Here is a 25,676-nt window from a genome sequence, read left to right on the forward strand (position 1 = left end):
GAGAGGTTGTCTGTTTCCTTTCCCGAGATTGTATATGGCCACCTTGCACTAATTTTTATAGATATTTAATAGATTAGATCAGGTAATGTCTTGCTGATTGCAAAAATTCATCTGAATTCACCAAATTGTGCATATCATGTCTATGTGTTTATTTATATATAAACTAAAATGCAAGGGCTCAGCAACATTGTATGTGTATGTACAGGGTGTATATGTCTGCATCATGTGAAGTCTCTACATACAAATGTAGTCAGGCAATAGAGAATTTTGTACATGCCAAAATACCAATGGCAGTACTACTCTGCTTAATAGATTTTCTGATGGTTTTGATTGCCACTAAATGTTGAAAAGCTTTTGATGGCATTGTCAAGGCTTTTTTCTCTGAGTCCTGAGGGGAACAGGATCTAGTGATCTCTTTTTTAGCTGCTTTTCCTCCCTGCACCAAGCATGAGATCACTAACAAAAGCTTAGGAATAGTATTTAGGACAGAAAAAGGGCAATTCAGTTTATACTGGTACATATTCACAGCAAGTGCAAGAGCCTTCATCATTTGTAGTTCAAGATATCCGATTCATGTGTACCTGTGTTGCTAATTCTCAGTTTTATGACCTAGGTATGTATTTGACTTTAAAGGCTTTGCTCTCATGAGAAACTGTAATAGAGAGTCATGATTACAAGAAACACAGATTTTTGTGATGTCAAGAATCATCACTGTATAAACATTTAAAACTTTGTAAGAGGAAGGGTAAAATGAACTTGATACTTTGGAAACAAAAAACATGATAAAGCAAAATGGGGAAAAAAATTGTGCTCAATAAGAGGAAAAAAATAATTTCAAGAACTGTCTGTGCTGTAAGGAAGAATGGAAGGAGCAGATGTAGCTTTGAAATTTTGTCTTGCAATATATACTATTCGATAATTTTTGAAGCCATAATTGAAGTTTGGGTTAAATAAACTTCAGCTTTAGGTTAAATAGATTATGAGTTCAACGTATACAAATACAAATATCACAGAATCAATAGGGTTGGAAAGACCTCCAAGATCATCAAATCCAACCTTCTACTGAATGCCACCGTGCCCATTAAAACATATGGGTAGTACCCATGGAAGTACCATGCCACTTTTTTGGACACTTGTAGGGAGGACCAGTCCTCCACTTCCCTGAGGAGCCTGTTTCAATGCTTAACCACAATTTCAGTGAAGAATTTTTTTCCTTCTAGGCAGCCTCAACCTCCCCTGGTGCAACTTGAGGCTGTTTCCTCTTGTTCTGTTGCTGGTTGCCTGGGAGAAGAGACCATCCCTCACATGGCTACAGCCTCATTTCTAGGAGTTGTAAAGAGTGATAAGGTCTCCCCTGAGCCTTCTTTCCTGCAGGCTGAACAATCCTTGTACCCTCAGATGCTCCTTGTAGGGCTTAAGACAGACCCTTCTCCAGCTCCGTTGCCCTTCTCTGGACACACTCTAGCACCTCAATGTCGTTCTTGTTGTGAACACAGGATTTGAGGTGTGGCATTTTGGGGAAAACAGTAACAAGTCAATTAGTATATTTTTTAAAATGTGTATTTCAAGACCTTTAGAAATATCCTTAATAATAAACTTATAATGCTATTTCCCTATTCCCACTTAAAATCAGAAATAATACCTGCTAAATTTCTAACCAAACTAATTTGACTCTTCACTACTAGTTAGTGCTTAGGTTTAGTGTTTGGAATGAAATACGTTGTCAACAGTATTCTTTCCTTAATTTAATAGGCAGTTGTTTCATCATCATTCTAAATGAAAAACTTTTGAGCTGGGAGCCTATTTCGGATTATATGACCAAAAAATAAAAAGGAAATGAGAAAAGGTTTGTATGAGCTGTCAAACTCAATTGTGATGATGGGATCTGAGGATTGGAGAAGCTTCCAAGCATTCTCCTCCTTCCTGGTCTCAGTGTGAGGTGTTCTTAGACAGGCTGACAAACTCTTGCTTGCCCTGACCCCAGGGAGATGACCAATTCCTGGCTTGGGGGTTGCTCACTGCCAGCTGTGGTGAATGGGACAGACCCTGGTGGTCAGGGCCTGTCCTGCTGACCCAGAGGATCCATGGGATCCTGGTCCCACAGAGCCCAAATATTCACAGCAGCCTGATATTCTCAGTCTTCCTCTCAGAGATGTACTCTGAGGGGCTTTCAGACTGTTGAAAGTGTAATTTTCAGAATGTCAGAAAATAAGAGAGTCCAAATGACACTGAGAAAGTTAGCTGGAGTAATTTTAAAATGCAAAAATGTGATACATTCTTTTTCTTCTTTAACAGTTTTTGAGTACACTCAGGACTTAGCTCCAGTTCTGCACAAGTTCTGGAGTCTGTTTTCATCCTTTATTTATTTCTTCCTTTGAAAGCTCATCCCACTAGCAGACTAAAATTAAGCCTTCCCAGCTCCCTGTTGTTTGCCATATACTTTTCACTTGAACGTCTGCTTAGGGAAGAGGGATTTGGTGGACATTTTTTATTAATGTGGACTAAAGATGTGTTGGCACATGCAGTCAATATTGGTTTTTTTTTCGCAAAGAAGTCCTTGTCTAAGTGTCATTTAGTTCATAGCAATGGGTAAAATGAATCTGTCTTGCCGAGTCCCAGCAGGGAGGATGGATGGAAGAGGCAGATAGTGTTTTGGGTGTCAAGAGGAGGATTTCCTCTGCAGCAGGAGCTGCTGCTCTCTCTTGTTCTGCCTCCTCCATTCCCTGTTGCAGAAGTCACTTGCCACTGTATTTATTTAGGAAGCATCATCCAATTCTGACTGAGTTTCTAAGAAGCATTTTTCCGAAGTGTCATAGAATTCAATGAGAATGTAATTTGGAGGGTGAAGTTCAATTCTTCCGATTACTGTTACCCAAACCACTGGTAGCAGCAGGTTTGGGGAGGTCTTCTTTAGAACAGTGGACAGTGATTGCCTTCTCGTCTTGGCCACTCTTTGCAAGGCCACAATAAGTTTTAAATTCTCATTACAAGGAAGCCAAAATCAAGTGTTTAAAGGTTTTTAATGTTTGTTTTGTTTTATAATTTGCATCAAAAGACCAGTTAAAAGTCATGAACCAAAACCAAGGTGTGACCTGCAATGGAAGCTTTGGCAGTGAGCCTGCAGCCCTAGATATGGGCAACAGAGGACATCTAAGTCTCTCCTTTCTGCCAGTTCAGTAACAACCATCAGGCATCTCTTACCAGCACAGATGTGCTACAGCCCTGAGTAATGCTTCATGAGCCGCTCTTACTGAAACAACCTCTTTGTGAAGAGGTGAACAGTTTTTACTCAGTGGTGCTGCATATAGGTTTGTTGGCAGGCCTGGTCTTTATAATATACTGGAATTTCTAGACCAGTAAAGCTTTGGATTAAGCACAGCAGTAGCTTGAGTAAAAGCATTGTCCTGTTCTCTGAATGAAATGAACTAGGTAAAAAGAAAAAAAAGGTTGTGCATGTAAATTTAGATACACACACATTACCGTATTGTTGTATCCACAAAAGAAAGTCCATAGAATAAGAACCTGTCTAAAAATAGTAATGCCAACTGATTGCTGGATTTCTCTCCGTGCTTCTCTTTGGTTTATCTGTCAAGAAGAGCTTTTGAGTTTGAGTTAGGCTTTGTTGGCATGCAGAAAATTGTATACATATGGTTGGACCTTTTGCTTTTCTAAGTCATAATAATATGTATAGAAAAACTCCATGAAGCTTTTATATTTTTTATACCTACGATGTGTTTCATATTGTGTTAAGTTTACAAAAGGCATATGGACATAGAAACTGGTTATTACTTTACATGTTATTGTAGGTGTTAAAATTAGTTATGGTCCAATAAATAATAAATATGCAGGTTGTTATGACTTTCTGTTGAGAATTATAATCAAAATCATTTTTTTCTAATGTTTATTTCCTTTTAAAATGAAAAGTATTTCTGTGTACCTAGCATGTGAGTTCTATGTAAGTTGTCTTATGAGTCTTTTTTAAGGAAAAAAATATTTTGAAAAAAGAGGATGAGGGATGAGAAGAAAATGTAGGAAAAGTGTGTGATCTGTGCAAGTTTTCCATGTGTTTTATGTTTTCTGATTACAGGAGAAATGGTAAACATAATTCCAGTCTCAACTGAGTGCTCAATTTTCTACATCTGAAGTTGAGTCACTTTAGAAAGTGAATAATAATTGTTAATGTGGGCTAAATCTCAAACTGTTTTGAACTTAGTATGTAAATTTGTCTTCAGTTATAAAAAGGACCTTTGTCAGGGCTGAGAGATAGTTGAGAAAAAAACAAGTCATTTTGATACTTTTGCTTTCATAGATGCAGGTTTCATATTTCCCATGTCATTATTTTAATTGTTTTGCCTTTATTCTTCATCCTAAGTCACATCTTTATCGTTTTGGAGCCTTAATTTAAAACAAAATTTCTGCAGCATGGTGTAGAATCCAGCTACTTTTCTCCCATTTAGTTGTAATATCTTTTCAATTAGCAGTCTTTCACACCATGCCTTTCCCATTTATTCTGCCCCAAACTCACTGGGGTGTGAGGTAGGAAATGGCATCTCACCTCATCCAAGGCAAACTCTGAATCCTGGGTCAGAGTTTCCCTTTTTCTCCTTTCACCCTCTTGACTAAATGCAAATTGTAACAGAAGATGGGTTGAGCAGCAAGAGCTGAAATCAATTCAGGCAGGGGACAGAACTGAAGGTCTTTTGTATTTTGACTGAATACCTAAAGCACTGCCCTAGTGGGTAATAAAAAATAACAAAATTGTAAAAGCAAAGAAAAGAGAGATTATTCATGAAGCAAACATCATATTTCAAACTACATTAAATTTGTATTGTGCCAGCTATAACTTTGCAGGTAACATGGGATTTTTGCACTGCCATGATAGGCTATATACTATATATACACATATTTGGAAACCGTCACTCTTGAGGAGAGCTTGAAATGCAGAGACTTAACAAAGAAAGAAATTGTCCTTGATTTTAAAAAGAGCTAAGTGTTTAAAACCATATTTGTGTTTTAACATGAGCAGTGCCTATGACTTTACTGAAATTGCTCTGAAGTGCTAAGATGCTAAGGTGTGCAGAGCATCTGTACTTTTAGGAAACAGAATACAGGTTCTGTTCTGATGTTTGTGTTTCCACCAACATTTTACAGCGATTATTTAAATAATTTGGATCAGAAAAACTGTAAAGAAATCCATACCATTGTTTTAACCTCCTATTTATTTCCTATTTTTAGAAAAAACAATCTTGGGAAAAAATTCTAGATACTTTGTATATATTTTCTCAATCTTTTTTTCTTATTTTTTGATGAAAAGCATATACTTAACTGTTTTTTAAGTGGAATTGATAACATTTTATTGGAGTTTCTATTCCATACAGCTTCGAGGACAGTTTTTTGTTGGCTTTTTGGTTGTTTCTTTTTTAATGTGATTCCTGAAAAAGAGTAGAAAATGATCCTATTCTTCATATCAGTTTAGGACAACTTATTAAAGCTGGAACATGTTCCCAATATTAGTTTGCCTACTTGAGGCTGAGGAAGAAGAATTAATTTTTTCTGAGGGTTGTCAGCACTGTTAAGGAGCATGCAGGCAGAAGATGGTGTGTTGGCATTCTTCTTAAAATATCGATATGTCATTTTGAACATTTTGAAAGATCTCTGTTCTAGCTTGGATACTGTCACATGAACTGAAAAAAATGATTGGATGACTATGAACAAAAGATTGTAAAAAATGATTGTGCCTTGGCAATAGTATTCGAAATAATTGCAGCCCCTGACCTGAACGTGTAAATCTTTTCAAAAGTTTTGCTGGACAACTAGAGCAGAATTTACATTATTTTCTTGACAGTAATTTCAAACATGAAGGCGATGCTTTTTGGATGCAACTGTTTTAAACTCGTGCATGAAAAAGGTGAAATGTTGTTGTTACAATAGAGCATATTTTCTTTCTTGATATTTGATTAGGAAAATATAAAAAAAATTGGAAAGCAAGAATTTAATTTAATTTCAATAAGTAATGGAACATAGGTTTCACTTTTAATTGTAATTGCGTAAGCATAATACTGATTTAAAGATTAATAGACTAGCTGACAAAATATTAAATGAAAGCATAGTCATTGCTGAAAGAAAACCTCAAGACATTGTTTTAAAACCACTAGAAAGCACTCAATTTCTATTTTATTTATGTATTTTTTTAATTTAGATAATAAAAGATGTGTAGAGAGACCTTGCTGTTTTTCTATTTGATGTTTGTGTTTAAACTTTCTTCCAAAGTTCAGAAAAATCCTTTTTTAAGATGAGGCTCAATCACCTCTGTCAAACATCTGCTCATCTCACACTGCTACTTTTGTAGTTATTGCCATCATTACCATAAGATACAATGATTTTTATATACAACCATGTATGTGAATACTGAAAAATATATTAAAATAATAGAGACCAAATAAAAATAAATTTTGGTCAGTCGTCAGTTTGTGTTCTTGTCCTGGTCAATAAGTGTCTAACCCACCAGCTTGTAAATTACAGCTGATAATAAAATGTGTCGCTTAACATATTTATTTATTTATTCTTTTTTACATAAAGTTGTGATTTTTTTTCTTGCAATTCAAATGACACAGTAATAAGATTACAGATTATTTTACCACGTAAATATTTGCATTGATTGCTTGTGAGACCTGCTAAACTCCATTGCTTATATTTGACAGTAACATTGAAATACATCCAATTAATGAAAAGAAACTATTTTATTGGGGCCACATAGACTCAGATGTTTTTATTTAATAAAATTTGGTAAACGAAAAATGTTGGGAAAAGTAATTTTTATTACTGTGTAAACTGTGTATGCGAGTGGGAGGGAAACACCTCCTCCCAACACCACTTAAAACTGAATTTTAGTGAAGTATCCTGTTTATAGCTGCTATGAACCGTTACAGAATTCTTACATAACTATTGTTCAAATCCTTGGCTGCTACATTTTCTGCTTTCAGGTCATATAATTTGCTAAATTTATGTTTTAGAGTCACTTTTAAGATGCTGTATTTCCTTAAAATCTACGAACTATTATAATGCCTTATTTTGTTGATTTAATTAAGAAACTGCATATTAGGTCCTAATGTTTGTAATATCAAGTACCTAAATAATTGCTCTAGAGAGCCCTGATCTTGTTTCACTCTTTGCATCTCTCCTTTACTTCCACGTTTTGTTGTAGAAATAAGATTGCAGATGCAAAGTTCACCTATTCTCTTATTCACTGCTTTGGTACTCATTACTAGTTCATGGTGTTGTGGCACATTTGACCATTGTACATTTTAAAGAAACAAATGAGTTAACATTTGTTTTTCTTGTATTGCTGAGGTATTTAATATGGAAAAGATGGCTATGTGCCTGATGAGTTCTAAATGAATCTTAATTCAAGGGTTTAATGTAATTTCAGCTTATGGAAATAATTGCACAAAGTTTAAAAGAAAGGGAAAATTATATCTACCTGATTCTGAACTGCAGGGATTTATTTGCACAGTTCTGTTAGACAAAAGTTACTGAAGGTGATAGTTTTTCAAATACCTGAGAGGTCTGCAAAAATTGAGGCTTTGAGAGCAACATTTGTTTTCTGTGATGTGACCACTGAAAGAGTTTTTTTTCTGGAAGGTTACCATTTATCTTGATATTGTCCAGCTCCTCTACTCACTAGCAGCTCTGCCAAAGGAGATTTTGTACTGCTGGTGGAAATGACCATGTTTTGTGGTTGACTCAAGGACAAGTAAAATGACTTGAAGTAGTCCTGAAAAAAACACCTACAGAAATACTCTATTTTACAGTTAAGGATTAGATCAAAGATTATTTTTTTCCTGAGCATTTTGTGTTTACTTGCTGGTTTTTACAGTACTTAAAAAGGTAAAATATGTTCTCATTTTCTTTGTGCCCACAGCTCTCATACAGCTACAGAAAATTACTAATGTGCATTGCGAAAAGCTATTAGCAGTTTTGATAGTTGTTTTTTTAATTACAGTTCATATTATGCAAATCAGTCTTCTGTATTTTTAATTTCTCTCTCTTTATTTTTTTTATCCAGATTCCACCAAGAAAATTAAGGATGTCTTAGAAGAATTCCATGGCAGTGGTGTGTTAGCAAAATATAATCCTGAAGGGGTAATTTTTCTTGTTTCTTAATGATCAGAAATGATGGGCGCAATTAGTAGATTATATAGCATTCTTAGCATTTTAAATAGAAGATTATTTATAAATCAGGTATTTGGGGTATTTGAAAGTTTTTTGAAAGCAAAATCCCAGGATGTCATATGATCTGGAATATCCCTGTAGTCAGTTGGGGTCAGTTATCCCAGCTGTGCCCCTTCCCAAATTCTTACATATCTTCAGCTGCTTCACTGGTGGGCTGGTGAGAAAAGGCCTTGACTCTTTGTAAGTAACTAAAACATCCCTCTGCTATCAGCACTGTTCTCAGCACAAATCCAAACAGCTCCATGCAAGCTGCTGTGAAGCAAATTCACTCTTATCCCAGCCAAAATCAGCAGACAGATCCCCTTCCCCTTCTCTCCCCCACCCCGCCAAAATAAAAACCAAACACCCAAAACACCTCCACAACCCTTATTAATAGGGTTTTCAAGTGTCTGAAGATTGGAAATGTTAAGCATGGTTTCAAAAGTTGTAAAAGTGAAGTCCATTAAGATTTCTTTTGAAATTCTGTTTCCCTTGTGTTGTTTCTGGTGGGATTTTCTGATGTTATGAAACAAAGAATTCAACTGAAAAAAAGCTATACATGCATATTGTCACTACAGATTCACCACTAGACAAAGTATTCTGATTTGGCTGGAAGAAAAAGACAGATTGTTTTCTTTTCTTATTCTCAATTGAAATTTACATTTGCTTAGCACATCCTAATAGTGTGATTCAGAATGTAACTAAATAAAAACCTGTTTCAGTAATGTTTCTAAAAGTAATATTTCTGACTGTGCTCACGTTATGTGAAATTCAGAATAGAAACATGTGCTAACCATTATGAAAATTACTAGGTCTTACATTTCAGGATGTAAAATGCAAAAAATTATTGAAAATATATCAGCAATAATGCAATTATATTAACTAATGAATTATAGCTTTTTAAGTATTGAAAAATCATTTGATGCTTTGAACTTGGCCAGGCATAATGCTAGTCATTTTAGTCAGTTTCTGAGGAAAAAAAGATTAGTAATTCAGTAAAATAGTGTGAGTTCATCCTGTAAATGATCATCTTAGATTTAGTTAAATACATTATAGGATTCTAGTTAAATACATTCATAGAATATAAATGGATGGGAATGTTATGAACATCCACAGGCTGTAGGACCTCCCTTACCTGCTTTTTGTTAGAATGTAGACATACTCTTTGTTTTGTTCCTTTTTTTTAGGAAAAATGTGTACTGATAAAATGGTATTAATCTATTATATGATTTTCATCTAATTCTTCACGTATTTTCAGTCATCATACATGTTCAGTTTTGTGAAGTGTACCCTATTAAAGTAAAAAATAACTGCATTTTATGTGTATTTAAATAATATGTTGCCATATAGATAAAATATTTTTGAATTGTCAATTGTATATAAACATGATTATCTAAAGTGATGTGATTAGTCTCTTTTAACAAAGTGATTCTTCCCATTTGGGGCTACATGGAAGTTGAGTCATGACAAGATGAGTACCCAAGAAAACTGCTCTGATTGAAGGCAGGTGAATTGGCAAAATCTGTGCAAAGCTGGAATTAATGAGCACAGTTGGTGTTGAGATGAGTCTGTGGCTCTGCATGGTGTCTCCCTGTTCTTCATTTCACAGGTCTTCATTTGCAGAATTCTACCAGTGTACTGAAACATCCAGAGCAGCAGAGTACCCAGGGCAGGGAACAGGACAGGAGAAGGGTAGGGGAAGAAGGAATCCAAGACAGGCATCCTGTGATGACTTCAATGTCTTCAGCAGGAATCAAGCTAATCACTACTCCTGGGTCAATATTGGCCCTAGGCTAACCCTGACAACTTTTGTACTCTGCTAACTTAGCACTTAGACTTCAGTGGGTGTAACATAATGAAAACATAGCTAGCAGCAAAGCTACTTTGGATCTAGTAAGATTTGTTAGCTCAAGGTTCATGCCATAGCTGAACTAGAAGCAAAGTGGCTGAAATTTTCTCTGGCACTGAGTGAATATTCAATTCTGACAAGCAAACTGCCTTTGCACAGGTGTGTCCATATTTTTGGCATGCATTCAGCATGCTGTGTGGATAAACTCTTTACAGAACGATCTGCAAGTTGATTTTATGTGGTTGGATGAGGACTCTGTGGATTTGGTACAAGTGATTAACTATTATCTGTAAGTGAGATGACAAAAATTAACTGATCCAGCTGGCATAAGTCTTAATATAGCTATTTGTTTCCATATATTATGTACAACACTTCTGCTTTGTTTTGTTTTGTAGAGGATACCATCATATTGTCATTTTACCTTTCTCTTTCCTAGATGGTTATAAAGACTCCAAGTGGTTTAAGTCTTGTTCTACCAAAAGATTATGCCATTTTCTTACCAGTAAACATGGGTCACAGACCTATGGCAGATTCAGCAAAGTGATATATTTACTTAAATATTTACTTAACTATTTAAAGGGTTCAGGAATTTATTCCACACCATTGGTTCTACAATGCAGTTTTTAATCACAGGCTGATCTAATGGAATGCAAATAGCAAAAGAAAAGCCATTGGTATTCAAAACTTGTTACCTGAAATAATCTGGTTTGCTTTATATTATTTTATATCTTGTGGAGTTTAGGATTTTAGGATTAGGGGAAGTGTTGTATATAATTATCAGAAGGTTATCTACTATAGGGAGTTTATTTATGGAACTTTTACTCTGTGACTTCAATGTAAGGGAGATGTCTGAAACTTCTACAAATACTACTGAACACCTGCCCTTTCATGTTCTTCTCTAAGTCAATATCAAAGACGTAATTAAGAATAGATTTTATACATGGTATAAGACACATAGTTTAAGACCAGCCTCTTGGAAAGCTGTGATTGATAAATATTCTTTTCATAATTTGAGATCTATTTATAGTAATTCATCCATTTCACTTTGAGGGGAGCATTGAATAGGATGACAAGAACTAGGAAAAGAGATAGAGGTAAAGACACTATCTAAATGGGCAGTAAGTACACAGCATTGTGTGCTTGTAGACCTAGTGTTGGCATCCTTTTTGAGTGCATCCTAATTTTCTGTTTACAGAGGAGTCCATTGGTTTTCTTGGCCACCTGAGCACACACTGGCCCATGTTCAACAGACTGTCAAGCAGCATCCCCAGCTGCTTTTCTGCTGGGCAGCTTTCCAGACAATATTCCCCCAGCCTGTGGAGCTGCCTGGGCTCACTGTGCAAGTGCAGGACTGACATTCAGCCTTGCTGAACCTCATGTCACCGGCCTTAGCCCACTGATCCAGCCTGTCCACATACCTATGCAGAGCCTTCCTACCCTCAAGCAAGAAATCAAAGGTCTTTCCCAACAGGGCATCATTCTCAGACTGACTAAGGTGCAAGACATACCTTTGTCCAGATCATTGATAAAGATAATTCGACAGGACTTGGTGGGTCGTGGGAAACACAACTTCCTACTAGCTGCCAACTGGATATAACTCCACTGACCACCACTCCCTAGGCCCAGCCACTGGGCCAGTTTATTACCTAGCAAAGGTGCACCTGTCTAAGCCATGAGCAGACAGTTTCTCCAGGAGAATCCAGTGTTCAAGGCTGTACTAAAAACCTTCAAGGTCTTTTCCAACCTTGATGACAACGATTCTACAGAAGGTCAGATAGACAATATCTTCATATACTAAGCAGGTCACCTTGTCACAGAAGGGATTTAGGTGTTAAGGACCCAGGAGTCAAGCAGGATCTGCCTTTATGAAAGTCCTGCAGGCCTGGCTTGATCCCCTGGTGCTCCTATATATGTCATGTGGTGGCACTGAAAATTGTCTCCATGATCTTTCCACTTGTATTTTAGAATATTCAGTTCTGATAACTGAATTCATTTTCATTTACAGCTCTTCTTTTTAACAATTTTTTATGATTTTTTTCAAGTACACGTGGAAGAAATACTAACATTGTATTTATTTATCTTGGTTGTCTGTCATTGCATGTTTAGAAATAAATTGCTTGCACTGTCTAATAAAGACTAGAGAGCTGAGCTGACTTAAGCATTTTCTTGATTTATGAGCTAATGCAAGAAAATGGGGTAGTCCATCTAATATCTTAAACCTGCTCATCTAAATCACTAACCTTTCATTAAAAATACTTCATTACAAAGACAGAGCTTGAGTGTTATGACACTGCACTAATGTATGTATGTTCTTTCTTTCCTTGCATGTGTTACAGAAACAAGATATACTTAATCAAGTAAGTAATGCTAATTTGATTTTTTCTTTCTTTATGCATAAGTGCAGTATATTTTATTTTGTAGGCTTCCACTGAAATTTACTTATTAATAAATACTGCATGTGGCTATTTTTTCTAATAATAAAGTAATATTTAAATCTGAAACAAGAATGCATTCCTTTTCTACTGGCAGAATTTTTCACTGAGGGAATTTCATTTTTGTCATTCATAGTACATACTTTTACTAACATTAATTGAGTTGAATATGAGAAATAAGTTAAGAGCAAGTAATTGACTTGTTCCATACTTGTAATGGAAACTTCTCTTTACTGTGAGATCTCATAATGGTCTGTATTATTCTGAAATGACAAGAACACATCTCAGGAAAAAATATTAAATACTGATTTCTATAACCATATAATACCATTTATATGTAGCAGGCTTAAAATTGCAGATTTAATAATTTGAATAAAGCTTATGCTGTGCTTTAAGCGATTATGACTTTACAGCAATTAAAAGAGAAATGGTTAAAATGCTGATTATCAACCCAAGAAGCTGCACCTGAGAATATTCAGTAGCCTCAAACAAGGTATAAAAGTAAAATGGGAGAAAAAAAAAAGAAGGAAAAGAAGAAGGACTAATCAAACAAATCAAATTAACTATTTTTTAAGTGATCTAGTTATTCTTTCTTGGTAACACAAAGGTGTTAAAAACCTCCAGCTTTGATGTTCTGGGAAGAGGCAGCCAGAACATGAGAACAATGAGAAAGTCAAGAGAGAGAAAGGGAGAGTTTTGTAGGAACCACTAACTTTCAAGGGTCAGAGGCCAGTTGAGCTTTTGGAGATGTGCTAGTAAGAGCAGAACTCCACACTGGCAACAGGACTTTCTTCAGATGACCAACACTATTTATTTCTTTAATAGGATAACAGAGTGACTTCAGAAAGTCCTGAAGGAGAAAGTTTCAATATTAAAGCAGTGTGTCTCTGAGCAATCTTGAGTGTAATCTCATCATTATTCAGCTAATTACTTTGTCAAATGAGTAGGTGAATAATAATAGAATCAACAAACTAAGTGAAATCTGGGAATTAATATCACGCTGGAAAAGCTTGATGTAATGAATGCACGTTTACAGAGTAGAGTGTTGTGTACCCTGGTCCAGCTGGCATTGTCAGATAAATTGGCATGTTGATCCCAAGATGAATGCAAAGTGTCATTGTGGTTTAGTCATGAAGAGGAGAAGGATGTTACTGGCATGTTGCAACAGTGTTCCTGTGGCCACGGCAGTCTGCAATATAGACAAAACTTGTAAAAAGAGGTAGTGTCTTGGGCCCAATGACATTAGTGGAAAAGTAGTTAAAATTTCAAGCACACAGGAATATGGTTTGAAAGGATATTTTGTGTTCTTTGCCTCGGCAATGCTCTTTGATGTGACAGAAAATATTAAATTGCTGTAAAGATCTTGCTGTATTATAATATATTATGTGAAGTATTTCCACTACAAATAGGAAGATTTAATTTTCTATAAAAAAGGTACTGCAGAAGTCACATCTTTCTACTTTTGTCCAAGTGATGGGATGAAGTGAACTCAAATTGGAACTAATTTACAGAAGGTTAGTAGGATGTGCAGAATTAGCATATATAATGTAGGAGAAGCCTGTCCCTCACATGCAAGAAGCTTAAGTTGTATCTTGATAGCTACAGAAGAAAAGAATGTAGCATATTGTGTGTATCATCAGCAGAAACCTCTAGGTTTCAGACACTGGGTACTCTTTTTCTGGCTCCATGGGCAAAATTTCTAGGGAAAGCTTTCTGGATGCCTAGAGAGTAGGGAAGCCTGCCAGGCAGAGATGTTGGCAGTCTGGCTGGGCGCCGGCGTTCTGTGGAGCGTGTTGAGGCACTGAGGTGTAAAATATTTCAGATAGTCAATTTCTGCTGCAAAACCATTCCATTTTGAACATTTTTTATTATCTTTACTGGTCTCTCTCTATCTCCTTTAGTCAGTCTGTGCTACCAGTGCTAATCTTCTTTGATATCCTCCTTTCCTTTTGATACACTTCTGTGACCTAAGAACTTACTTTTATCCTTTTTTCCCTTTACATTATTGTATTGCACAGTAGTCTATGTTTAAACTTTGTGAACTTATTACCACTTTAATTTACATGTCACATGTTAAAAAAGAGAAAGAGCTTTAGACAGACTATTTATGATGGGGGGGTGTTATTTTTTTGTTTTCATTGTGAAGAACAATATATTATGTTTTGTATTTTTTATTGTGATGACTACAGCTATGCTTGATTCACCTGCATGGTGGCATCTAGATAAGGTTTATGAAACTGCATAGGAAAACAAAATATAGCAAAAATACTTACAGTCATGATTTACTGCAAGAATTAATCAGCAAATCAAAATGTCTTGAAGTCTTCTTGTGCAGTAGATACTGATATATACGATTGTATACATGTATAATTGAGCAGATGCCACTGTTCATATATTTTTAATTATTTCTAAGCTTTTATACTATACTTTTACTCTACTATAATTTTAAATACTAGTGAGGAGAAATTCAAACTTAGGTCAATTATTGCAGCACCTCTTTTACTAAAATCTGTACATTTACTTAGTATGAAGTGGATATAACTTGTTGACAGATTAAATTTGACAGGGACACTTTTAACCTTATTTTGTTGATGTATGTTATTATTCCAGGTGAAGATTCCAGTTAGGGTCAGATTGTGTTAAATCTCAGCAAACTGTTCATTCATGAAGTGAAAGTTTGTTAATTTGTATTCTTTAAAACTTAAAGAGGGAGGCGTGAACAGTAACAGGTAACATGACATTGTCATGTATTACTTTTCTTACTAAAAAGTTGTGGCAAGTATTTTTAAAAAATGTAGCAGAAATATCCTCCACAAAAATTTGCAATGCACAGGTAATTACAGGTAATATATATGAGAATACCACTTCCATAGAACATGCATAGGAAAATGATTTTTCTTAATTCTAAGCATGTTATGAAAATACCAGTTCAGACATGTTTGCCCATGAGTAGATTTTTACAGAATCTGCACATGCAGATACATTTTTTGTTTCAACCAGAACTTTTTGTCATAACTGACAATTTTTGGGGATTCATTAATTTTGCTATTTTATTTGGCTTTTGTCTGAACTATGCTACCTACCCCATTTTTCCTGACCAATTCTTCTAGGACAGAATGCAAACTTTCTGTTTATCACTTTGTTTGATATGTAATAATTTCAAGTAGATTTTGAATTATGATCTCCTACAAGAGCCTTCTAAAAGTGTGTGATTCATCACTCTTCTTAAAAAAGAAATCTCACCTTTGTATAGTAAATGTAGCATATTCACTAAGTAAAATACAAGTTCTTACATGTGTAGTACTGCCAAGCCTGCTGCATCTCCCCCTCGAATCCCCTGTGGAGCCCAGCCAGCTGGGCAGCGGGGCGAGGCGGGCAGAGGGAAGGAACTTCTCCTTGGATCCCGGGGCTTGGAGAAGCTCCCTCGTGAGTCCAAAGACGAGCTGGTCCCACAAGCAAAGGAAAGAGGTGCTCTCCCTCAGGATTAGTTCCAAAGTTTAATGAGGGCCTGGAGAGACCCCAGGCCACATCTGACCTTGAAGGACATCCAGAGCAAGAGAGAGAGGGCCCCGCCCAGATCAGCCCATACAGGGGGCAGGAAACCCGAGCAGGCAATGGGGAAGGACATGGGAGCGGCTCTCGGGGGCAAGGCCTCAGAGTGACCCCTGAGGAGGGGTGGGGAGGAGCCCCAGCCAGGGTCCAGTTACCTGGTGACCCTGGGAGAAGGATCTGGACAAAGGGGAAGGGTCACCAGGTGATGGACACATCACCTGGGAGGAGACAGGGGGATGGGTTGGGGTTTGATGGACATACAGGTACTGATGGGAAAGCTGGCATGGACAAACAAGTACAAAGAGGGGATGTGGAGGGACAAACCAGTATGAGGGGATATACAGTGCAAACACAACTCTACAATATATTAAGGAAAACCTGCTGATAAAAAAGCATTTGGGTTTTTTTACCTGCATGTAAGTTTGAGATGAGACTGCAGTAGCTGGTGAATACATTTCAGATTTATTTTGGTAATTAGTATAAATTATTTTTTATAACATGAAAATGTTATGCTTAAAAATCTAATTATCGCATAAAAATGGAGTTTTCCCATTTCCATTTTGTTGAGCTTACTTCTTTGAAGAGCTGGGGGGAAATTTTGGCAGTAATTTACATCTGCGTATTGGTAATATCCAAATATTATTTGTCCATACAGAGTATTTGGTAGGAGCAGCCTGTGAGCATGTTGGTTTTAAATGGTTTTTTTACAATATTCATGTCAGTAGATACGAATTTGAATGCTGATATAGCTAAGAAATAGTTTTGTTTGATTACCAGGATTTTCAAAATTAATTATGTAAATACCGTGTTACATGGAATGCTTATATTAGAAAATGGTAACGGCTTTGAATTTAAACTGAATTTTACTGATGCCCAAAGCCAGTCTTCATGAGGAATTTAAAATTTGATTCAAATGAACATTTAAAATAAATTTTCAACGCCAAGAACTTACACATTCTCATGTGATTCATGGGTTTTAGCTTGTTAATTCTCTGTATATAGTCTCTCCACTTTTTACCATATCTTTTGGCATTGTCAGGTTTTGATATGTGATAATCAATGAATCTTCAAGACTGACTTTTGTGGGAATGCTTTAGCACTGGTATTCACAGCTAATCACATAATTGTCACTAATGCACTCACATTAGTATTTGCCAGTGTTGTCATAGCACAATGTATGAATCAAGGCCCAGTAATATCTACTCTTATTCAACAGTTCATTTTTCACATATTGGGTCAATATAAATAGTTTAAAAAGAAATAATCAGTTAAAGGAACTTACCCAATCCCAAAAAATAACCCAGAGCAATTACTGTCAGTAGATAAAAGCTGATTATATTTTTGGCACCATTCAGAGATCAGACAACAGAATTTTAAAAGTAATCAATTGAAAATTACATTTCAACATAATTCTCTTTCCATTATGTGTGAAATGTTATTTTTAATAAATTAAAACCATATGTCATGGAAGTATCTTGAAATGAATTCTTTGTGTTTTTTTCTTTTCTCTCTTACATTCTGTTTTTCAAGATGCTGAAAATAGTGGCTTATGCTGAAATATTTTGTACAAATCTAAAAGGAGAAAAGACCAAAAAGAATGTGGTATTTTAAAAGAATTTATGGGTGGAGATTAATTTCAAACACTAGATCATGTCTTGTTCTCATTTATGTGGTCAGTGTGGAGGGGAGGAATAAAATGAGTATTATTCTACCCCTCCCTGCCCTGCTTCATCCACAATGGCAACTCTTTTGTCAAGAGACTATTAATTTTTTGGTGTCTTGTGATGAGAAACAAAGTAGAGTGATACAGCTTCTCTTCCTTCTTTCAACATATCATCGAGAGAAACTGGTTGTTATATTTACACAGGCTGGGAAAATATAGGAGACAGACTTCTACTGCAGTTTTTAGGATAGATCCTGAGTAATTTCTTAATAGATTATTGGTTCTCTTCAAATGTGTTAGTGTGGTAGGAGTTAAAATACTTTGTAGCAAAGTTTAAAAACTTTTATATAAAAAGATGCAAAATTTTCTTTGTATATATTTGGTTTTTCACTGAGGAATCATGTTTTCTGTATTCTCCATATTGTGATATACTGAATTTTGATGTCTATACTGTGTAAAGTTCTGTGTTGGCACAGAACATACATATAAAAGCCTAAATCTTCAATATAAATACTTGGATTTTTCTTACTCTTACATATCTGTGTTTACTATCATTAAAGCAGAAAAGCAAGTTACAAAATTGAACAGCTTAACTGCTTTAGGAGAAAGGACAAAGTCAAATACAAATGGTGTTTGTAGATGGAGTTCAACCTCTTCCTCTTTGTTGCTCAAGGTGTTAGGAGCCATTCTGCTGCTTGGGACAGAATCAGGCATTTTAAGGCATCTCCATAGCCTATTGTAGCCATAATTGGGAGATAAAGACCTGTGGCTTTAGCTGAGTGTTGGCCTATATGTGTGATACAAAGCTAGAAGAAACCTGAAATTTTCTGTCATTTTGCCATGCAAAATCATAACTGCTACTTGGAAACCAGGCCTTCAATTCCTGTTCTTCCTGCGACTGAGACTCACCCTCTGTATAGTAGCACTAAATTAGTGTAATGTACTTATCAGTGAGTGCTTGAGAAGAAACAGCACTCTTATCATAGTAATTGGAGATGTTTTAAAGCATATTAAGCATAGACTGATGTACATTTCTTTTTCCTTGGAGTCTCTTCTATTCTGCTTATCTGGGATTTAAAAGAAATTGAAGTGTGGGAAGCAAGAGCTTTGCTTTATGCCATTGGTGTGGAGTAGAAAGAGAAGATACATGCATTCTTTAATGATGTTAGTAAGGTAAAAAGCATCTGATCACATATCTATGAGATACACTGGATACATTGCAAAGAAATCCACATATGGTCATGATACTATGGAAAATAGTGGTTGCTTTATTGTCAGGTTTGTAGTATTTTGTGCAGTAATAGAAGCATAAAATTCCAAACAACTTTTTAAACTATGAATGAAATGAGATTTTTAGTGTGCCTAAAAACCCCCAAACCATTTTTAATGGCTTTGTTTCTTCATAGTTGTGAATTCTTTAGTCAAAGTAATCAGTGTCATCCTGAAAACTCTCTTGAAATATGTAGTTTATCCTGAAAACTGTATTTAATCAGTTGCCAGGTCTTCAGTTTCTTTGTGACTTCCACTTCTTTAAAATTAAGGTTCTTTAGTAATCTTTTTTTCTAGTTCAATGATGGCCATTTTTTCAAATGTGTCTTTTTATGTGTGCTTGATGTTCTTTCATGTGATTTTGTGTGGTATCTTAAGAAGGATGAACTAGTGTTCAGGTTTAGGGAAAAATAGTATCAGCTAATAGTTTAGGTAGGAAGATCATCTACTTTCAAGACCCCTGCCATGGGCACAGACACCTTCTCCTAGATCAGATTGCTCAGACCCCTTGAAAGCTACCAGGGATGGGGCATCCACAACTTCTGTGGGCAACCTGTTCCAGTGCCTCACCGTCCTCACTATAAAGAACTTCCTAATATCTATCGTAAACTTACTCTTCTTCAGTTTAAAGTTACTACACCTTGTCCTATCTGTACCTGCCTTTGTAAAAAGTCCCTCACCAGCTTTCTTGCCAGCCTCCTTTAGGGACTGAAAGGGGCCTATAAGGTCTTCCCAAAGCCTTCTGTTCTCCTGAATAATCCCAACTCTCTCAGCCTGTCCTCATAGGAGAGCTTTTCTGAGATACAGAAGGACAACAAAAGCCTAGGGTAAAGAATTTTCTACGTAATTGGCTTTTTAAATGTATTTTTATAGAAAAATAGGTAAATGTTTCAGAATGCTTGGTAAGCTTTTTTTGCCAGGAGCTTTTAGCTACTGGGATAGATGGAACTACAGTGTTCTGAGAATGAATTTTAGATCTTGTCTCAGTTTTTCCTCTGAGTGCAGATTATTCTTTATAACTCAAAAAAACCTCCTTTTGTCTGCTCCATCACTATTTTCCTTAAGAGTGTCAGGCAGCTGCTCCAAGTAGGTTGCCTAGAGATGTGCTTGAAATCTGTGATTCCAAATCTGGGGTCTGCAGCTCAGTTTTTTCCCTTTTCCCCACCTCATACACAGTTACCTAATGATGCCTCCTTGATAGCCAAGGTGCAGTGGAGAAAGGGTTGTAAACAAGTTTGGAAGAAAGACTGGTAATTTCCACCTCTGCTTGCTTGGCCCAGATGTCACCTCCTCACATATTCAGTCTGTACACAAATGGCACTGTCTCTCTCTCTCTCTGTCTCTCTCTCTCTGTCTCTCTCTCTCTGTCTCTCTCTCTCTGTCTCTCTCTCTCTTTCTCTCTCTTTCCAGACTTCTATTTTAAGAAACATAGGTGTTATTTGGTATTATCTTTTGCAATTGCTACTTTTTATCCATATAGTTATTATTACTTTAATTTTATATATTTATATTTTAAAATATGTATAAGGCATATCAGAGTACTGTAATAAACTTCTAGTGTAATGTATTATTCTAAGAATAGTACTATGAAGATAATTCTTCACCTAATAATTTCTATTTCATCCTAGTTCTTAAAGGGCTATTTGAGTGAAGGAATTTTCTCCAAAGTAATGGGAGTTGGCAGAGCAAATCCTAAATGTTTGTAACTTCCTTCTAAATTGAAGGATGCTGTAAGACATAATCTTAAGAAAAATTTCCACTTCAACACATTGGTTGAGTATGGGTTCTTTACCAAGAAAAAATTAATTGAAACTACAGATCTATATTTGCTTAGTCAGACATCATGGCTGGAATGTTCTCACAGTATGTGGAAATAAAAACAGATTAGACTGCTGTAATGAAAACTGCTTCTTCTGTTTTTAATAAGAAGAAAGTAACAGTGAGTTTTTTGCACTGATGGAGTTTTTTGTGGGTAATCTTTTAATGGAATTTACATTAAAACCCCCACAGCTGTTAGATCTTTTGGACTAATGCATGCATCCAAAAATTTAATTGTAAAATACATGCAGGATATGAGATGACATGTTATAGTCCCAGAGGAACTGAGGTACCTCACTGAGCAATCTATAATTGCTGTTTGCTGCTTCATTTAGAATTAGTATATGATGGTGTGTATGGATGAATATTTATTTATGTATATGCAATACATGTATTTGTTCCGTTTCTTCTAGCATAGGAGTAGATCTTGAATGGACTATTTCCTTTGTGAGTAAAGATAGCATCCAACTCTGGTATGGCAATTTAAAAAGAAATGAAATAAAATCTTGTCTCATCTATTTTCCATGAAATTTATCTCAGCATCTTAAATTTTTCCATGTGTCCAGAAGTGCTGCCTTAACAGCTGAAACATTTTGGCCTCTTTTTTGATACATCTCTGTGAGTACATGTTCAGATCACCTCATTCATAGGACTTTATCAGTAATTTGTTCAGTCACACTTTTACAAATGAATGTTTAATAATTTTTAGAAGTACAGAAATCTTATTTTTACCTTCAGTGATTCTTCAACTCTTTCCTGATATTTGGATGCTCCTTAGAGACACAGGTTTGAATTTCCTCAGGCGAGTGGGAAATCAGCCAGGGTGATTCCCACTAGTGAGTTGTCTTTACCAGGAGATTTTTTTTTTTCCTCAACAAGAGGAAAAAATCTGTCACTTTTTCTTTGCTTTCAGAAGGAAGTGATGGTCTCAGTTGTACTTGGTGCATAGCACATATTTTGATTTTTCTGTGGATGATTTTATTTTTCTAATAAATGAACATATCTAGTGAGAACCTTCTATTCTGTGGCCAGCCAGTGACCTAGACCTCATTATAAACTTTGGTCTGTTTCTTCTTTATCTGTTTGGAAGGAGCTTAGAGGAAAAAAAAAAACCAACAAATACTTATGGGTTAAATGGAAGTTGTTGGAAGTTTAGGGCTAGGATGGTTAATGAAATGTTACGGATTTTCCCCACAATTTATGGTGTAGGAAAAGATGCACATTTTTTAATTTCACTATGCATTGAGTCATAGTGAGTCCAGTTCCATGTTTGTATTCAGAAAAGATGAAAATTGTTCAATGGTTTGCACATTTTATTTGCTAAAAATAATTATTGAAGTTAAATTTTTGCAGTGTTGCCCATGTCTTACATTCCTTCTCCTTTTCTTTTTTCCAAGGTGAATATATAATTTTTAGGGTTTTTTTCTTATATTCAGGTGTTTGGAAACATTGATAAAATCTATAAGTAGGAACTAACTACTTCTAAAAAATATAATAAATTTTATATTTATTTTATGGTTTAAATTAGCTGAAACTCTGTGGTGGTTTTGTGCACTTCTCTGGAGTTATACCAAACTTTTTCATTACCAAATGAAATTTTATTACCCAGTAATACAGAAGTCTTATTTTGTGAAGTTTCTTTTTGTAAAACATAAGGACCTCCAATAAACTTGGTGAATCAGTTTGATGTATAAACATAGAAATCCAGTTTTATATGATTACTATAAAACCCTTTATTTTTCTGTGACCTAAAGGCAAGGATTTTATTAGAGTCAAAGCTAAAACTGCACATATTTTTTTCTTTGTTTAGACTCCCTCAGAAGATTTAGGCCAAATTATTTGCAAGTTCTTGAATGTTTTTCTGATTCAATATGTCCTATTTTATCTCTGTTATGTTGAAAATTTTCCTGAAATCCCTAAACTTGTGGTCATAATCTTCCTATGCCCTGATCGTCTCTTGTGCAATGGAATGAATGAATGAATGAATTAATTAATGTGCCAGGCTAATTGTTGTCAGTTTGGTACATCCTCTCATGCTCTCATCCCCTCACTTTGAAACATCATGGAAAATGCTTTCTGAAATGCTAAATCCTTCTTTCTCAGATTCATTTAAATTCAGCTGGAGCTTCTGGAATGCAAGCAACTGTTGAAAATTAAGCAATTAGCCTGCAAGCTTAAGAAAACCGCATCCACCATTTTGGTTTTTATATTATTCTGATGTTATTGATCTGAACTGTTTAATTAATTTTTGGGAATTCATTAGCATAAATAAATTATTTTCAGACCATACCAAAATTCTCTGAACTTTGCATCTGAGAAATTCTGATAATGACAGTGAAATTTAAAAGGAAGATGAAGCATAATGCATGTTAAGGTGAAAGATTATTGTTCTCTCCTTTCCTTCTATTTTTTGTCTTTTTGCTCACCAAAACATTGTGCAATACATTTGAAAAGTGGCTGGGGTTGGGGGAAAATGCTGGTAATCAAAGGAAGTGTACTTACTTGCTGCAGCATTTCCCAGTTTCAGAAGGGTAAAATTCCATGAGGAAATATAAAAATAGTCTACAATTTCAGATAGAGAAATGGCTATAATATTGTGTGTTGTTTTCTCTATTGTGAAAGTAGTTTTAAATTAAGCTGAGCAAAAGTTTTACATATTTTCATGCTCTGTTCTAAATAAACCATACTTAAACCCCTACTTGGTTTTCTAGCACCTCTAACTCCTCTGGCTTCTACAGTTCTGCTCTCAGGAATTCTTTTAAGAAATTCTTCCATTTTTCTGCAGTTGTGTAATAAGTTATGTGTATTACAATGAGAGAGAGATGGTAGAAAAGGCACTGAAAGCAATTTAAAAGTGAACCTGTGATCTTTTGGAAGATCACTCTTTTTCACTGGGAAGCTTGTGGATGATCCAGACTACTCCTAGGTCTGCTGTAGACTAGCTTAGTTATCTTATTTACTGTATGCACATTTGCAAAAACAAATCTCTAGAAATGACTATACCATTTTAGAGCTCAGTTCTAATAGGATAATCTACAATTATATTAGATCCTCTAAAATGTTTTTCAGCTATGCAGTATTAGAATGCCAGATTTTGAGGTTTTAAGCAAGAATACAATCACAGGGCCCTACACAGAGATCTCCCTTAGGCAGGATTAGTTTTATACATTCTTTACATATAGCATGTGATTTCGCACCTGCATTTTTGGCTATTCTAAACATTTTTGATGTGTATTCAAGTAATTTCCCAGCTCCTGTCTAACTTCCATTATAATTTCAAAGCTTTTGGATGTGCAATACCTGAACTCTGGTCATAAGAATATTGCTGCTATCCTGGGGGAATACAGGTTGCAGAGCATGTTAGAACAGAGGATAAAGCACTGTCAGCTGAAGAAACCTGGCTGTAGAACAGCATTTAGAACAGCCACCCACTTTGTTTCATCTTTTGCTGAGCCACCCTGATTGCTGGAATTCAGGATGTCAGATGTAATAAATGGACATGGCAGCCAGGTCATGTGTAAATTAGCATCTCTTGTCTTTTCTAGCAGTTTGGAACATGTGTTGGAAGATATTGCCTTAAATGATAGTCAGACCATCTTTACAAAATATTGAAAAGTTTGAACATCTTTGAGAAAGGGTTTTCAGGAAGAAAGAAGTACATAATTTCAAACTTGCTTATTTTTCTAGTTCTCTACACAGGTATAATTCTGAACCCATTAAGTTAAAAAAAAAAAAAAACAAAAAAAAACCAAAACAACAAAAAACCTTAGCATAAGGATTTAGTTATTGCTGGCAGCTTGGAGAACCAGTGTCACTCAGGCAGCAGTTCAAAAATCTAAGGTGGCTCTAAACTCAGGGAACATTTTTTGCAATATATACATAAAATCCACAGACAAGATAAAGAAAAGATTAATGTAATGTAAAGATATTTATATGGCCATCCATAAACCTTAATTTAAATGGGATTATAATTTTGGTTTAGTTTCCATTTTCACTTAGCTGTTTTTTGTGTATATGATTCATTTAGATAGCTAAGATGCCTTTCATTAATGCACAATTTAACAAAGCAATTTTAGATTGCTAAAGTCAGTTGATTTAGTGATTTATGTATTTTTTATGCTTGCAGATAAAAATATGTTTATATAATGCATATTAGTGTAACTAATTACTGATTTACTTGAATGCTGATACAAATACTTTTGTTATTGTGATTCATAGTTTATAAACAGTGAATTAAATGTCAGTGGCTTTATTAGAGAGAAAAAGTGTAAAGTTTGTAGCATGAATGCAACAGTGTATGATCCAAGGTAAAAGAGTGTGGCTGAAACTGTCTGATGAGATAATTTCCATGTTCAAGGTGATTATTTCAGTTTTACACTCATCTTGAGCATTGTGAACATTTTTTTCAGTCTCTCATATTTTTGTCTTCAATAGATGAGAGTTTTATTGGTTCCACTGTGCTTCTTTCTCAAATAAGGTGTTCTGTATGAGAAGCTCAGCAGAGATAATGTCTCACCATTCTTGCATTCCTAATAATTAGGACTTGCACAAGAATAGTTAAATTTTGCAATTTGTGTTGTTGGTCCCTCATAAGGATGATGATGCACATTTAAAACATTACCTTTCAGTAGTTAGGTCTTGATCTTAATGGGAAACATCTTTTTTAGCATGCACATAAAATTTCAATATCTCATAAATACATTAAAAAAGTAAAAGTCAAAGAAGTCAGGGGAAGAGAAGTTTCTGCTCCTTCGTCTTAAAATTATGTTAAAATAATAGCAAAAATTATTTATACTGTGACTCAGATTCCAAATTCACTGAGGCCTTTGAAAGTTTCTATTTTCTTTTTTTCTGGTATGGTTTAAAGCTGATTCTTGATAGT

The 25,676-nt window shown here is 35.3% G+C and overlaps 1 protein-coding gene across 7 annotated transcripts in view; it reads left to right on the forward strand.

Moving 5' to 3' along the window:
- DGKB (diacylglycerol kinase beta) overlaps positions 1-25,676 on the forward strand; it is a 339,840-nt gene that overhangs the window by 53,247 nt on the left and 260,917 nt on the right. For 4 of the 7 annotated variants that reach the window (XM_021538316.3, XM_021538315.3, XM_021538318.3 and 1 more), the window contains exons 3-4: positions 8,066-8,142; positions 12,397-12,417. The exons of 1 other annotated variant lie outside the window; for it this stretch is intronic. In XM_021538316.3, coding sequence (XP_021393991.1) covers positions 8,066-8,142; positions 12,397-12,417 — 98 coding nt within the window. The remainder of the gene's footprint in view (positions 1-8,065; positions 8,143-12,396; positions 12,418-25,676) is intronic. 2 more of the 7 variants (XM_021538317.3, XM_021538322.3) reach the window with 1 other exon arrangement.

This window comes from Lonchura striata, chromosome 1, assembly GCF_046129695.1.
Source record: "Lonchura striata isolate bLonStr1 chromosome 1, bLonStr1.mat, whole genome shotgun sequence".
In the NCBI taxonomy this organism is placed as follows: domain Eukaryota; kingdom Metazoa; phylum Chordata; class Aves; order Passeriformes; family Estrildidae; genus Lonchura; species Lonchura striata.